Source organism: Armigeres subalbatus, chromosome 3 (assembly GCF_024139115.2).
Source record: "Armigeres subalbatus isolate Guangzhou_Male chromosome 3, GZ_Asu_2, whole genome shotgun sequence".
Lineage (NCBI taxonomy): Eukaryota > Metazoa > Arthropoda > Insecta > Diptera > Culicidae > Armigeres > Armigeres subalbatus.
This window is the reverse complement of record NC_085141.1, coordinates 292,416,762-292,430,849: the sequence shown is the minus strand read 5'-3', so window position 1 is coordinate 292,430,849 and position 14,088 is coordinate 292,416,762. Positions and strand designations below refer to the sequence as shown.

At 40.3% G+C, this 14,088-nt stretch overlaps 1 protein-coding gene across 4 annotated transcripts in view; it reads right to left on the bottom strand.

Annotated features, from left to right (window-relative positions):
- The window catches only part of LOC134224830 (matrix metalloproteinase-2), a 727,658-nt gene that overhangs the window by 31,057 nt on the left and 682,513 nt on the right, over positions 1-14,088 (bottom strand). For all 4 annotated transcript variants that reach the window (XM_062704433.1, XM_062704432.1, XM_062704434.1 and 1 more), the window contains 3 exons: positions 1,157-1,446; positions 297-1,100; positions 72-231 (listed from right to left, as the gene is read on the bottom strand). In XM_062704433.1, coding sequence (XP_062560417.1) covers positions 72-231; positions 297-1,100; positions 1,157-1,430 — 1,238 coding nt within the window. In that variant the 5' untranslated portion in view covers positions 1,431-1,446. The remainder of the gene's footprint in view (positions 1-71; positions 232-296; positions 1,101-1,156; positions 1,447-14,088) is intronic.

Genomic DNA, 14,088 nt, shown 5'->3' with positions numbered 1-14,088 from the left:
TTCTTTTTGATTGAAAACTAATAAGTGGCGCCGAATTGCACCTTAACCAAAAGACAAAGTTTGAAACCTACCTCCAGTAAAGTCGCCCACTGTACAAATACGTCCGGTTGTTGTAGCTCCACACCAGAGCAGCATCCACTCGGTCGATGCTGTCTGGCAGCCCCAGGTGAGTCAATGGTTTCGGGTATCCGGGCTCCAGGTGTTGCGAGTTGAACACGTAGTATTGTTTACCTGCGGGAAATATAACCATCGTCGATTACTTACACCGTTGGGTTCGACCGTCATAATAATCTTACCTATGAAGAACACAATCTTCTGGTGTTTGTTCTCGTACACAGTATCGATTCGCTGGAAGTCCCTTGGCAGTCCGAAGAACATCCGATCGATCTCGACGGGCGGTCGATTCTGTGAGTCCCCATCGAAGAGTCGCCACAGGTAACGATCCTTGAAGATGAACAGCTCATTGCGGATGATGGTGATGGCATCATAGTTGGTGTCGCACGGATTGGGAATGCGTGGCAGTGGCGGTCTCGTGACCGGATGTTGCGTCCGATGATGATGATGGTGGTGTTGGTGGTGATGCACTTTGGTCGGAGTTGGAATGTGCGTGGGTCGTTCCGTGTCCGGCTCCCGGGGATACGGCTGCTCTTGATGTGATCGTCTAGTGGGATAAGTGGTTCCAACGCCTCGGGGTTTGTCTGCGTAGTAAACACGTCGTCGGGGGATTTCGGTCGTGGTGCTGGTGGTTGTGGTTCTCCTGGGGTAGGTGGGATAGTTGTGATCGAGGTCTTCCCACGGGTGCCCGTTGTGATCTTTGCGAGGGTAGTACGGCCTCGTAGTGGGCCTCCGAGGGGGTAATGGAGTCGTGGTTGTTGTCGTACTCGTAGTCGTTGGAGTGTGACGTTCCGGGTTGCGCCCATAGGTTTTCTTCTTGGGACCGTAGATGCCTTGAATACCGAGGCGATCGTCTTCGGGGATGGTGTCTTTTCCGCGGTATGATATGTGATGCCAAGGAAACATGATGGCTTGCTTGTCAGATGAGTGTCCCAATCCAAGTGAGTGACCGAATTCGTGAACAGCCACGTCGAACAAACGGGTTCCTAAATTAATAAACAAAATGTTATCTCAAGGTCTCAAAAATTGTCTAAAAACAAACCTTCCGTTCCTAGTGGCTCATTCAGCAGCCAGGTTTCTTCCTCATCAAAATGTGCATCACCACCAATGCCAGTGCCGGGATAGAATGCATGAGCGAGAATTTTTCCTGGACCATCAAACTTATATCCATCGCCGTGGTACTGTCGAGCGAACAGAACTTGGATATCCGCTTCGCTGCTGTACACCTCGCGAAAGGTTAGATTCGCATTCTGGGCCCACAAATCCAGCGCTTCGTGAAGAACTCGTCGCACCTGACCAGCGTCAAGATTGACCATTGACTGATTTACCAAACTGCAATTGGAAGATATGAAGGGAACAGAGTTTTAATGAATTTGTGTCAAGATTGAACTTGAATTTATGACAATCAGAAGGATTTGCGTTTTACACCGATATCTTATATCACTTTTCAACGATATGTCATTTCAATGAGTTAACTTTGCTAGATTATTGGATTTACATTTGCCTGGAAGTTTCCCAGGGTGAGTTAGAATCATTGATGCAGGCGAGAACAAGAGCTTACTGATTGGATAAGCCCTCTTTTCATTACTGAAAACGCTCTTGAATAAATAAGCTCAATTGCATCTTTCATTTCTCAAGTACCTACCATTTTCAGTACATACACACACACACTCGGATAGTATGAAGAAGCCTTCATAAATTGATACGATCTCCATTTCCATAAATCCTCTTGAGCCCCGTATCCCATTCCATCAGTGTGTTATTGCTTCAATCATGTCGAGGTAGAACTCGATTATACTTGAGCTATTAAGGTTCGTTTATAAAGTCAAACAAGCTCCAGAAGTCCATACCGATATCATGATGGCACAACGATCCATACGTCCGCCCCATTTCGATTAACATTGTTCGCTCCCGAAAGTGTGCTGCCGCATACCTCGCCTCCAAACGCACCCTTTCCCATCAACGCCGTCCAAATGCATCAGCTTCCTACATATAACCAATTAGTACTTTTGACAACATGGAGCGCCTCCGCAACGCATCACATGCATCAGCATACATCACACAGCAAACGGAACGTGCCGAAGAATATTCCATTGGCAATTTATTGAATCATTTGTTTTCACCGGGCAGCGGGTCTCCCATCCGCGCAATTCTCAGGAAAACGATACGATTGCGCTTCAATATTATATTTCGTGACCTCCATCATCTGTACCATGGCAAAGCGTTCCGAATGGCAGTGGGGCGGCTTGAGGTAGAAAATGGAATAAATTTAGAGCTAATAAAATGCTTCAAAGTTTTTGTATACGGCGAAAGACCTCATTGGCCACTTCCGGAACCTCGTGGAGCGCCTCGAGGAAATTTGTAGCTGGGACCAAAACGTGTCATGCGAAAGCTCTTTCTTCGTGGTTTCTTACGAATAATCTTCTGATGATTCTATAGAAAGGACAATTGACCCCTTTGACGAATTCCGGAACATCACGGAGTGTCCCGGCCCTGGAACCTGTAGAAGAAGACATTTTCGATTTTAGGCAAAACACGTGTTAAGTGGCAGCTTATTCTTTTTGATTTCTCAAGAATAAACTTGTGGTGAGTCGGTATACTATGAAAGACATGATTTATCATGAATATTCTTCTGGTGTCTTTGTAATGGGTAGAATACCTCATCGGCCACTCCTCACCACCCCCCCCTGGAAAGCTATAAAGGAGGACATTTCTGTCTTTAGATCTGAACGTGTCATGCGACAGCTCATTCTTCATGTTTTTTTTTTAAATAAATTTCTGCTGAGTCTGCCATGTGCGTTAGATCTTACGGGATGCTTGCGGGACGTATATACTTGTAGTCAAAAGCGTGTCATGCGATAGTTCTTTCTACATGCTCGCTCAGGAATAGACTTCTGCTGTCTTTGTAAAGTGGGATAGACCTTATCGGCCATTTCCGAAGCCCCACGGAGTGTCACGCAGGAACCTGTAGGGGGACATTTTTTGTAGGTCAAAACATGTCATGAAACAGTCGAACAATGTTCTGATAAGGAAGAATGCGGATTGGAAGATGAGTCGCTCAGTATGTAATGTCTACTTAAGTTTCGCTCTGTCCAGCTCAACAAGCAATGATTTTAACATTTGAAGTTTGTCAACAAATAATGTTTTTCATCCAAAACACCAAATCAAAAAAAAAAAATAATAATACCTGAAATTTTCACAAAAACCGGTATTCTACCGGTATTACCGGTATTGACTCCACCAAATACCGAATACCGGTATTTGTCAAAAATGGCCAATACCGACCACCCTAGTTGAGTATTACTTAACTTCGACGTATTTGATGTTTTATATTATGGCTCTACATGTGGCGTTGAAGTTGCAGTTTACGGAAACCGATATGTATGCTCTTTGTGCCATCCCTGCTCTTGGCCGAGTGCATTAAAAAATCCTTTCAAATGAAACTTTGTGATATGATGTTTGGAGATCTTCGGAAAATTCAAACTTTTCCAGGAGACAACGAACTTATCAATTGCGACGTAGAATCCAGGTGAAAGTTTATATGAATAGCAATAATGCTTCAAAACATTTAACCTTTCTAGTGCATTGGGGTCCATTTCGACCCAAGCACACTTAAAACAACGCTGTAACTTTGTAACGCATCGAGTTAAAAATTTGAAAAATTCTAACGTTTCCTAGCTTTTGGAAACTAAGATTCCCTGAGGAAATTAGCTTCCAGTGACATCTAGAAGAGGGGTATACCCCGTTAGGCATAAGTACGTTAGGCATAAAGACGTTAGGCATAAGTACGTTAGGCATAATGGACGTTAGGCATAAGGGACGTCAGGCATAAAGTACGTTAGACATAAAGTACGTTAGGCATATGCCTAACGTCGCGGACTCCTAGGAGAGGGGCCACATAAAAAGTGACACATTGTGCATTGGGGTCCATTTGGACCCAAGATTTCGTCACGATCACAAAAGCTCAAATTTCCACCGATTTGCGATCTTTTGGCACCAAACAAGCACATGGTGTGATTCATCCAAATTGACCTCTCTTGTATCCGTGGAACCTGTACTAAGGCAGCAAAATAAAATTTCCATGAAGAATTAGAAATCTTCTATATATAAAAAAACAAAGTAAATAAAAAACCACTCAAGAATAGATAACCCAATTTTTGCTAATTTATATCCCTTTTCTTCTTCTTCTATTTACGATGAAAAATGTTAAGATGAAATGGAATACTTTAAAGATCAATGCCCAATCTTTTCGTTGAAATGGTTTTTCGTACAATTTGCATGATTTTTTTTTTCAATTTTGATCATCTCTTCTATATATATATATATATATATATATATATATATATATATATATACAGTCCCATCCCGATTTTGGCAACACCCGTTTTTGTCTACCCCCGATTTTGGCAACATTTTCTTCCCGATTTTGGCAACAACCTCGAAAATATTTTTTTATTACTTTTTAGAGCTAAAACTTTTTATAATTATGTAATAAGATAAACAAAACCAAAAGTGAATGTCATTAAGGTTTATATGCGTACTATGGGTTCTGTACGAATAGTGGGCACTTTCGCTGAATTAATGAACCACCACTCATATTACCGCTCATTGCAAACAATGTCTGTTGAATCTTTTCTGCTCTTTTGATTCACGTTTTCCATGTCCCTATTCCCACTACCCTAATTTAACCAGAACACCGTAGAATGTCGTATTTTTTGGCATCTCACTGATTTTGTCGTCGATAAGCTGACTAACACCGTTGTACATAGTACAACACCTATTAAGCGAAGCCCGCTGTTTACATCACAATGCAACCAATACTGCATGAGTCGAGTGATCCAGGAACAAGCAAACCCTGTAGGTTTAATTACTAGTGATTGGCACATTCGATTGTTTAAATGCGCTGTCTAACTATCAAGTCGTTTTGCTCATTGCACTTTTCTGGTATCAGCCGAGAAACCGCAATTTTATCATTTCATCCGTCTATCTGCTGAATTCCCGTATATAAAATAAGCAACAATTTAATTTCAAAGAGTCTTATTTTTATAAATTAGGCAAATTTGTCTAGCGATTTATATGGCTTTTCCATTTTCTGAGGTGTCAATTGCATAACGAGCCTTTTGATTCCAGCATGTTTGCCAACAGTTCAATAGTAATGGTAAGAGTTTGGTAACATGTAATCGTAGGGCTCTCGAGCAGGCATTGACTTAAATCAGATCATGAAAAAAAATCGGGTTAATCAAAGCATACTTGATGCTCTGCCGTGGGGCAAGATATGAGCTTCCTAAGATCTTTTAAATTGAATGTTCGATGATTCATCGTTTATTGATCTTCAACGCTGACCGATGGAAGCTGATTGTGTGAAGCGAATCACTTGGTAACACAACAATGAGCAAAGTTCCGGTGCGCTGATAGAAGAAGTCATTCAAGCATTCTAAAAATGAAGACCTTCATGAGTCTGGAACTCCAGTACACTGAATGGGAGGCGTTGATACTTTCTCTTGACTATCTTATCACCTTGAAAAAGGGTGAATAAAGGAGAACACAGCAAGCGGGGTACGAATGCGAAAATCATAGCTTACATGGATACCTCACCACGGCCTGGCTTGTTAGACGGTGTTGCTCATTGTTTACCACAGCAACGATCGCTCCCCTACTCATTGTTTGACATCCATCTAAGTGAGGCAGTTCACTGATTAGCCATGGATGTAGCATAGATTGCAATAGATCAATACTCACAATCCTCACTCACACTTCCAATGCCTGCTCTCGTGTGTTCTGTTTGTTATGGCGAAGTATCAGAAGTGTTCTGCTGTACGTTACCAGTCACGCAGTCTACGGAGGGTCCGTAAATCGTCTTCCACCTGGTCGATCCACAATCGCTGCACCCCTCGCCTTCTTGTGCCTGTCGAATCGTTGTAGAGCACCATTTTTACTCCAAGTGCTCGTTGGTCCTCCACTCCTCCAGATCTCGTACGTACGTTTTCCTGCCACGTTGCGTCTCCGAATTTGTCTGCTGATATCGTTATCGGAGGTCAAGTGAGCCCAAGTACACGAATTCTTCAACCACTTTGATTTTGTAGAATAGTCGTTGTCTTCTCTTGAGCCTATTTTGTCTTCATCGTGTTAATTACTAGCATGGAGAACTGGAGTGCGATGAGCAGCAGCGAGCACCAGTAGGTTGAGTGCTATCGAGTATGAGAGGTGGCATGCCGCAAATGGTCTTCCAGCTTCCACTTGGCCACACTATCACTTGTAGTGCGAGGTGCACATAGTGCGCATGGATCAATCATTGCCGCCTGAAATATTCCTGGGTTGAGTGCTAGGAGACCGACTACTCTTAATCACACCGACCACAAGAAAGTTTGCCTCCATTAAAATCCATTATATAAGAATCCGAAATTTGTAGCACATTTAGTCATCTTGTATCCGTCGGATCGCTATTTGATTTATATAGAGAATTATGATAAAAACAAACATTTTCGGTGGACTAAAATTTCTCATATAAATGAGATGTCAGATTGAAGTCAGCACTTCAATGGACTACTATAAAAACGTTTTTTTATTACTACATTTTTTTTAAGGACATGGCCGACGCTATTGTTATTTTTAAATATTATTTATTATTGAATTGGTATTATGAAATTGACTAATTAGTTACATTATGTTTTGATTACCATTCTTGAGATCGTTTCGTTGATTGAGCTACAATCTCCGAGTTATGAATAATATTGCAAAAATGACAATTATGATGCACGTGCATCACTTAAACACACTACACATACTTTGTAGTATATATTCTAAGTATTTAGCTTCAATCATGCAAACAAAAAAAAATTGAAATTTTGTATGAATTTTTTTCCCGTTTTTGGCAACATCCCCATTTTGGCAACATTAAAATCCGGTCGTGTTGCCAAAATCGGGAAGGGACTGTATATGTATATATATATATAATGACACTTTCGGTCAAACGACCCTTTCGGCCAAACGACCCATTCTGCCAAACGACCCATTCGGCCAAATGACACTTTCGGCCAAACGACCCTTTCGGACAAACAACCCTTTTGACCAAACAGTCTTTTCGGTCAAATGACCTATTCGGCCAAATGGCCTTTTGTCTAAATGACCCTATCGGCCAAATGATCCTTTCGGCCAAATGACCTTCTCGGCCAAACGACCCTTTCGACCAAATGAGCCTTTCGGCCAAACAACCCTTTCGGCCAAATGACTTTCGGCCAAATGACTTTCGGCCCAATGGTCTGTTCGGCCAAACAACTTTCGGCCTAGTGGCATTTGGCCAAATGGTTTTAGGCCGAATGGGTTTCGGCCAAATGGGTTTCGGCCGAATGGGTTTCGGCCAAATGGCTTTCGGCCGAATGGGTTTCGGCTAAATGACCCTTCCCCAAGTTCTTTGCGGGGATTGCTCTCTGCGCGTTATTTCCGCGAAGCTATCCAAAATATTCTTTTTCTCCGTAATACCTATACATCGCCGATTGCGGTTAGAGCGGATGACATACACATACAAAATAATGCGTGTATGATGCAACATGTTGTACAACTTTGACTCCGCCCCCAAGTTAGTCAGACCAATTCGGTCGCTACAACCGTCTGACCAACAGTTGTTCCAACCAAAACAACAACGAACAATAATATTAGCAAACGTCATTTCCCTAGTAACTGTGTGCTTGCGCTAATGATTTTGTTGCTTCCCCACGGAATATCCGACCGTCGACGGATGGACCATTGGGGCCACTGAGTGGTCCCCTGGAAGATTCGGGACATCGGCAAAAAATGTCAATTCGAAAATTTCATCGTAGAGCGGCGGGATTTTTTTTAACCGTCTGTCTGTCTCAAAAAAACTTACGTTGTCTGTGCTCTGGGGTCAAATTGACCCCAAATTGAAATTGCTATAACTTTTTTATTGTTCGGCCGATTTTGGATTTTTGGGGCTGTTTTGAAAGATAATTTAATCATCTTTCATCGGGTATATCGCGGGGAGGGGTTTTTATTGAACAAGGGTACAAAAACGGTGATTTTTTATGATTATTTTACTTATATCCGAAAATCCTACCCATTTTGAACTGCACCTTTTATAAAAAGGTTATGCAGGAAGGCGTGTGCTTTGGCATGAGGCGTTGATAAGTTTAGAACTTGGCCGCCATGTGGTGGTATATTTGAATTCAAAATTTTAGACTACTCAAGATATTCCGATATATAGAATTCTCTCAGTGTAAATATTCTTATCGCACAAATTTAAAATTTGTTAAAATGGCGACTTGATCAAAGGTCGTCTAGTGGGAATGGACTGTCTTGTGACGGAAGTAATAATTGGGAATTTTACAAATAGGCGGCAAATCGGCTGATCTTTGGTTACGCATGTAGACCCAAAGGCCTTAATTCCAAGGTTTTCTTGGATGACCTAAAACATATTCTGTGAACACATTATATTATTTGCAGCATCGCTGGAGCAGGTTGAATACAAAGAAAACTTTTGATGAACTCTACCACAACATTCATGTTTGCCAAAAATGCTACAAACCAAAATACATCAGATTTCACATGGAACAATGGAAGCGCCGCATCTTGGATGAAGTGCTCATTATATTGAGCACCACATTGTAGTCCTGGACATCCTGAACAATGTTGCCGAATACAACTTGGGTGTAGGTATCAGGGATCTCAAGCTAAAGCAATATTTCAAATATGCAAGAATATAGAATATTCCGTCACATGACAGTCCATTCCCACCAGACTAACTTTGTTAAAGACGTCGTCTTTACAAATTTCAAATATGTGCGATGAGAATATTTACAATGAGGAAAATTCCATATATCGGAATTACTTGAGCAGTCTAAAATTTTGAATTCAAATATACCGCCACCTAGCGACCAAGCTCTAAACTAATCAATGCCTCATGTCAAAGCACACGCCCTTCTGCATAACCTTTTTGATAAGGTGCAGTTCAAAATGGGTAGGATTTTCAGATATAAGTAAACTAAGCATCAAAAATCACTGTTCTTGTACCCTTTTTTACGAAAACCCCTCCCCACGATGTTCCCGCCCACCTATAGTCAATTTTTGGTAACGATCAACGATGATTAAATTATCTTTCGAAACAGCCCGAAAAATCCAAAATTGGTCAAACATTAAAAAAGTTATAGCAATTTCAATTTGGGGTCAATTTGACCCCAGAGCACAGACAACGAGTTTTTTGAAAAAAAAGTACACTGTAGCGCATATTTTCAAGATTTTTTAAGCGAATTTGCACCTAGGAGACCGATCTCGGCAAGTTTTACCAAACTACCAAAAATTAGGAGAATCGTTCGAATACTAAAAAAAATGACAGCCACTCAAAGTGGCCTTGGGTCCTATTGACCCCAGAGCACAGACAAAAGGTTAAAACCTATCGTTATCGAACCCTGAGTATGGACTGGATGTTTTGACTACACATGGACCATTGTGGCCACCAGGTGGTCAAAACATCTGTTGGAGAGCGGCGATATTTCTTGACGTATCTAAAGCGGAACGGTATTGTTGGCCAGTTCACTGCTCTGTATACTCCGCAACAAAACGGAGTGACCGAGCGCAAAAATCGGTACTTGGTGGAAATGACCAATTGTATGCTGAGTGACGCCAACATGGATAATCAGTTCGGCGGAGAAGCGGTGGTTACAGCCAAACTTACCTTCAAAATCGACTGTCTTCTCGCTTAATCTTCTGTACACCGCATGAAGTAAGTCAAGTAATTTGGAGCAAAGTGCGGTTGGTAGCTCAAGATTTTAGTGAACGCTACGAAACCGTCGGTGGCGGTCAGTCAAACTACGTTCCGGACCCTGATGGCTGCGGCGAAACGAAAAATGATTGTCAAGCAGTACGATGTTAAGACGGCCTTTCTCCATGGCAACCTTGAGGAGATTTTTAGACAGCCCAACAATGGTCAGTGTGTGGGTCACAACATCCATTTCATGCTCAGGATTTGACAACGAATGATTCTGGAAAATCTCGGCACTCTACGCTGAGATTAGAGAATTTATACCATTTTTACACATGTTCCGGATCTTCCTGCAGCCCACTTGGTGACAGCAAAGGTCCGTGTGTGGATTACAACATCAATTCCACACTCAGGGTTCAACAAGATATGGTCGTTCCACGATGAAATTTACGAATCGTTCATTGTTTGTCTCGGATCTTCCATAGGACCACCCGTATGCCAAAATGGTCCGTGTGTGGGTCACAACATCAATTCCATACGATAACAATAGGTTTTGGAATACGATGAAATTTACCAATAGATTATTTTTACGGATATTCCGGATCTTTCAGAAAACCACCCGGTGGCCACAATGGTCCGTGTGTGGGTCACAACATCAATTCCGTACTCAAGGTTCGACAATAAATGATTCTAAAAAAATCCGCCGCTCTACGATGAAATTTTCGAATTGACCTTTTTACGGATGTTCCGGATCTTCTAGGGGTGTGGTCAAAACATCATTTGCATACTCAGGGTTTGAAAACAATTACATTAAAAAAACTCCCTGCGCTCGTGGATATTGGAAGTGGAAACCAGAAGAGTTGAAAGCAACAGTGCTGTATAACAACACTACACACAATACAACATTTGACTCCGCCCACCAGTGCACAGGTTGCACATGCGACGCGACGCCTCTGTATCGAAAGATTTTTTTTCGTTTTCCGGTATAAAACATGTACAATTTATAATTGCTACTAATGATATATATCCCGATTCAAATCTTTAAAACTTATGAAATATGACACTCAGTGAAAAATATAACTACAACTATAACATTGCTAAAAATATCCTAAACGTAGAGGCTCTTTATAAAATAGAATACAATGGAGTCGATTTATTTATTTATTTCGTCAACCGACGTAGACTAGTACTAATACATATACATGTTTTTTTTTCTTCCGTAATGCTATAGCAGATTATGAAATACAATAAAAAACATTAAATTTTTTTTTTCGTTTTGCTAAAGTTGTTTGTAATTATAAAGTAGTGTTGATTATAAACAGCCATCATTCGGTTAAGAGGTCCAAATTTGGCATAATTTGTTCGGCGGTGGTTAGTAGGAGATAATCCCAAGCAGCACAAGTCTAATGAAACTGGTTACAGCAACCTAATTATGACTAAATCGGGTCACACATAAGCTACTGTGATCTATGTACAACATGTGTGCTGTTCGGGATGTCCTATGTTGAAGTAGCCGAGAAGGTATGTAAAAATTTAATTTCGACAAAATTTCAGTTTAGTCAACACGTTGAGATCCTATATCGTTAACAAATGAAACCGTTGCAAACTCTCGACACTGTTTCAATATTTGTATGTTTATAAGCATGCAACGTGATTCATAAGATGGAAGAGGAAATGTCGTCCAACCTAACTTACGAAGAGCGTATAGTACAAATTGTTTTTGTATTGTTTCTATTCTTTCTTCATGTGTGGTTAAGGGTCTGTCTCATTTGGAGAATTAACTTTTAAGTTTAATTTCAGTTTAATTATCCAAATGAGACAGGCCCTAAGTAAGGCGACCATACAATGCTACAATATTCCAGTATGGATCGTACATATGAAATATTTAGTGTTTTGATTGTGTAGGGATCCTGAAAGTTGAAACAGAAGCGCTTGATAGAGCCTAGCATATTATAAGCTTTTTGAATGATTGTGTTATAGGATCAACAAGAGTTAGTTTTGAATCTAAAATCACTCCTAAATCCTTAACTCATTCACTTCTTTCTCCAGTTTTGTTTCCTAGTACAAATTGTGTATTTGGTGTTGTTCTTTTTCTGCTGAATGATATTATGTTGCATTTCTTTACATTTAGTTGCAATAGGCTTTTTCTGCACCATGTATAAAACATCTGTATTTCATTCTGGAATACGATAATGTCGCCTTCATTTTTTATTTCCATAAATAACTTTATGTCATCGGCATAAATTAAAAGCTTTATATTTTTGAGAATGAGGGAAATGTCATTTACATATAATATAAATAAAAGAGGGCCAAGATGGGAGCCTTGTGGAACTCCTGAAGTGACTTGAATGGGATTGGATTTCTTTCTATTAAATTTAATTATTTGTTGCCGGTCTGTGAGGTAAGATTCAAGCCATCTAAGGAGTCCTGACTCAATTCCAATTTTTTGCAATTTGAAGAGTAACAATGGAATGTCAATGCGATCAAACGCCTTGCTTAAGTCAGTGTACAGAGCTTCCACGTAGTTACTATTATCCATCGCATGAAGAGTATAATCAATCAATTCTATTAAATTTGTAGCGGTTGAGCGACCTTTGAAAAATCCGTGCTGTTTATTTGTAATTCTGTTTTTAAGTTGTGAAAAAATTCATTAATAATAGATTCAAAAAGTTTGGGAATGCAAGAGATAATGGCTATTACACGGTAATTACGAATGTCCGATTTTTTGCCCGATTTGAAGATGGGCACAAGGTAAGAGCTTTTCCATACCCTGGGAACACTTCCGGATTCCAGTGACAATCTGAAGAGCCAAAATGAAGGTGCTGTAGCGGCTGGAAGCACTGCCTCAGATACAATGGAGCCGTATCAGCCCGGCCAAACGGAGACGTCATCCAAGCTGTCATAAAACCTATCGGCAAAGGAGGGAATTAGATACAGCGGATTGTCAAAAGCAACATCGTGGTGTGCCAAGCGGATGATTTGCAAAATTCCTAAACATTACTTATCCTAAATATGAATTTATTCTACCTATAGAAATACTTAAATTTGGAACTGTAAGTTACATGCAACATAACGTAAATACATAAAGCTAGAGAATAACATTCAACTACATTGCAGGACACAGTTCATAGTGGAACTAAAACTTAGATCTCTGAACTGTCTTAGAACATTCTTGAGTAAAAGGTACTTTTTATATGCCTACATTAGCGACCAGATATTACAGATCGATCTATTTTATAGTAGTTAGTTTAGTCTTAGGTGATCTGGTTGAGCAGATTGGAATCAGAGTAGATAGGACACCGAACGTGTAAGCGTTACGAAACAATGAAATTTAACCTAACTAATTGCAAAATATACTTATAGTTTAAAGCGTTCCCTCATACAACCAATCGGGTTTGAGTTTCTGAAAACCCGGTGACCGATCCCAAGGTCTACTCCCCGATAACAAGTGCCGTCAGCTCTTTACCCAGACTCTTCAAAAATACCGGTGGAATACCGTCAGGGCCTGAGCCTTTAGATGCATCTATGTTTTTAAAGCGTTTAGAATATCGTTTACCATAACCTGATTAACACCAATATCCCTAGCAAATTCTGGGACAGGCGCAAAAAAAAATCAAGGTCGCGATCTTGTTCCGAAAAGGTGGTGTACATTTCTTGGAAGAAATCTCTAAAGAGATTACAGATGTCTTCCGAGGAATTACCGACGCGTTTTCGTTCGAATTGTCTAGTTTGTAATTTTTATGTAATTTTTGTTTGCGATTCCTTAAATTTTTTATCTGTCTATTATACCAAATTGGATATTTCGAATTTCCGTTCCGCCTTTTTTTCCTTATTGGAACCTCATTGGTAATAATATTAAAAATGATGTTATAAAAGACATCAACGGAAGATTCAATATTCCCTTCATTCTCTAAAATTTGCTTCCAGTTTAATCTACTTAGCTTATGTCTTATGTTGTCATAGTTTGCTTTATGGTAATCAAGGACTTCTTCGAAGTCACAGTCGCTAGGTTTTTGATAATCATGAACAAACAGAGAGTATTCAATAGCTGTGTGGAATGTTTCGTTTTTCCATAAGGGATTCAATGATTCTGACACACAAAAATCTTCCTGTATGTTCGTTAATAGGAGGTCTAGGTAGCAGTTCTGTTGATTCTTAATATGATTGATTTGGTTAAGCCCTAGATTGGCAATTCTATCAAATATAAACAGTAGTGTTTCATTTTCCCCAACAACTGGAAGTAAGATTTGCTCATTCTCTGA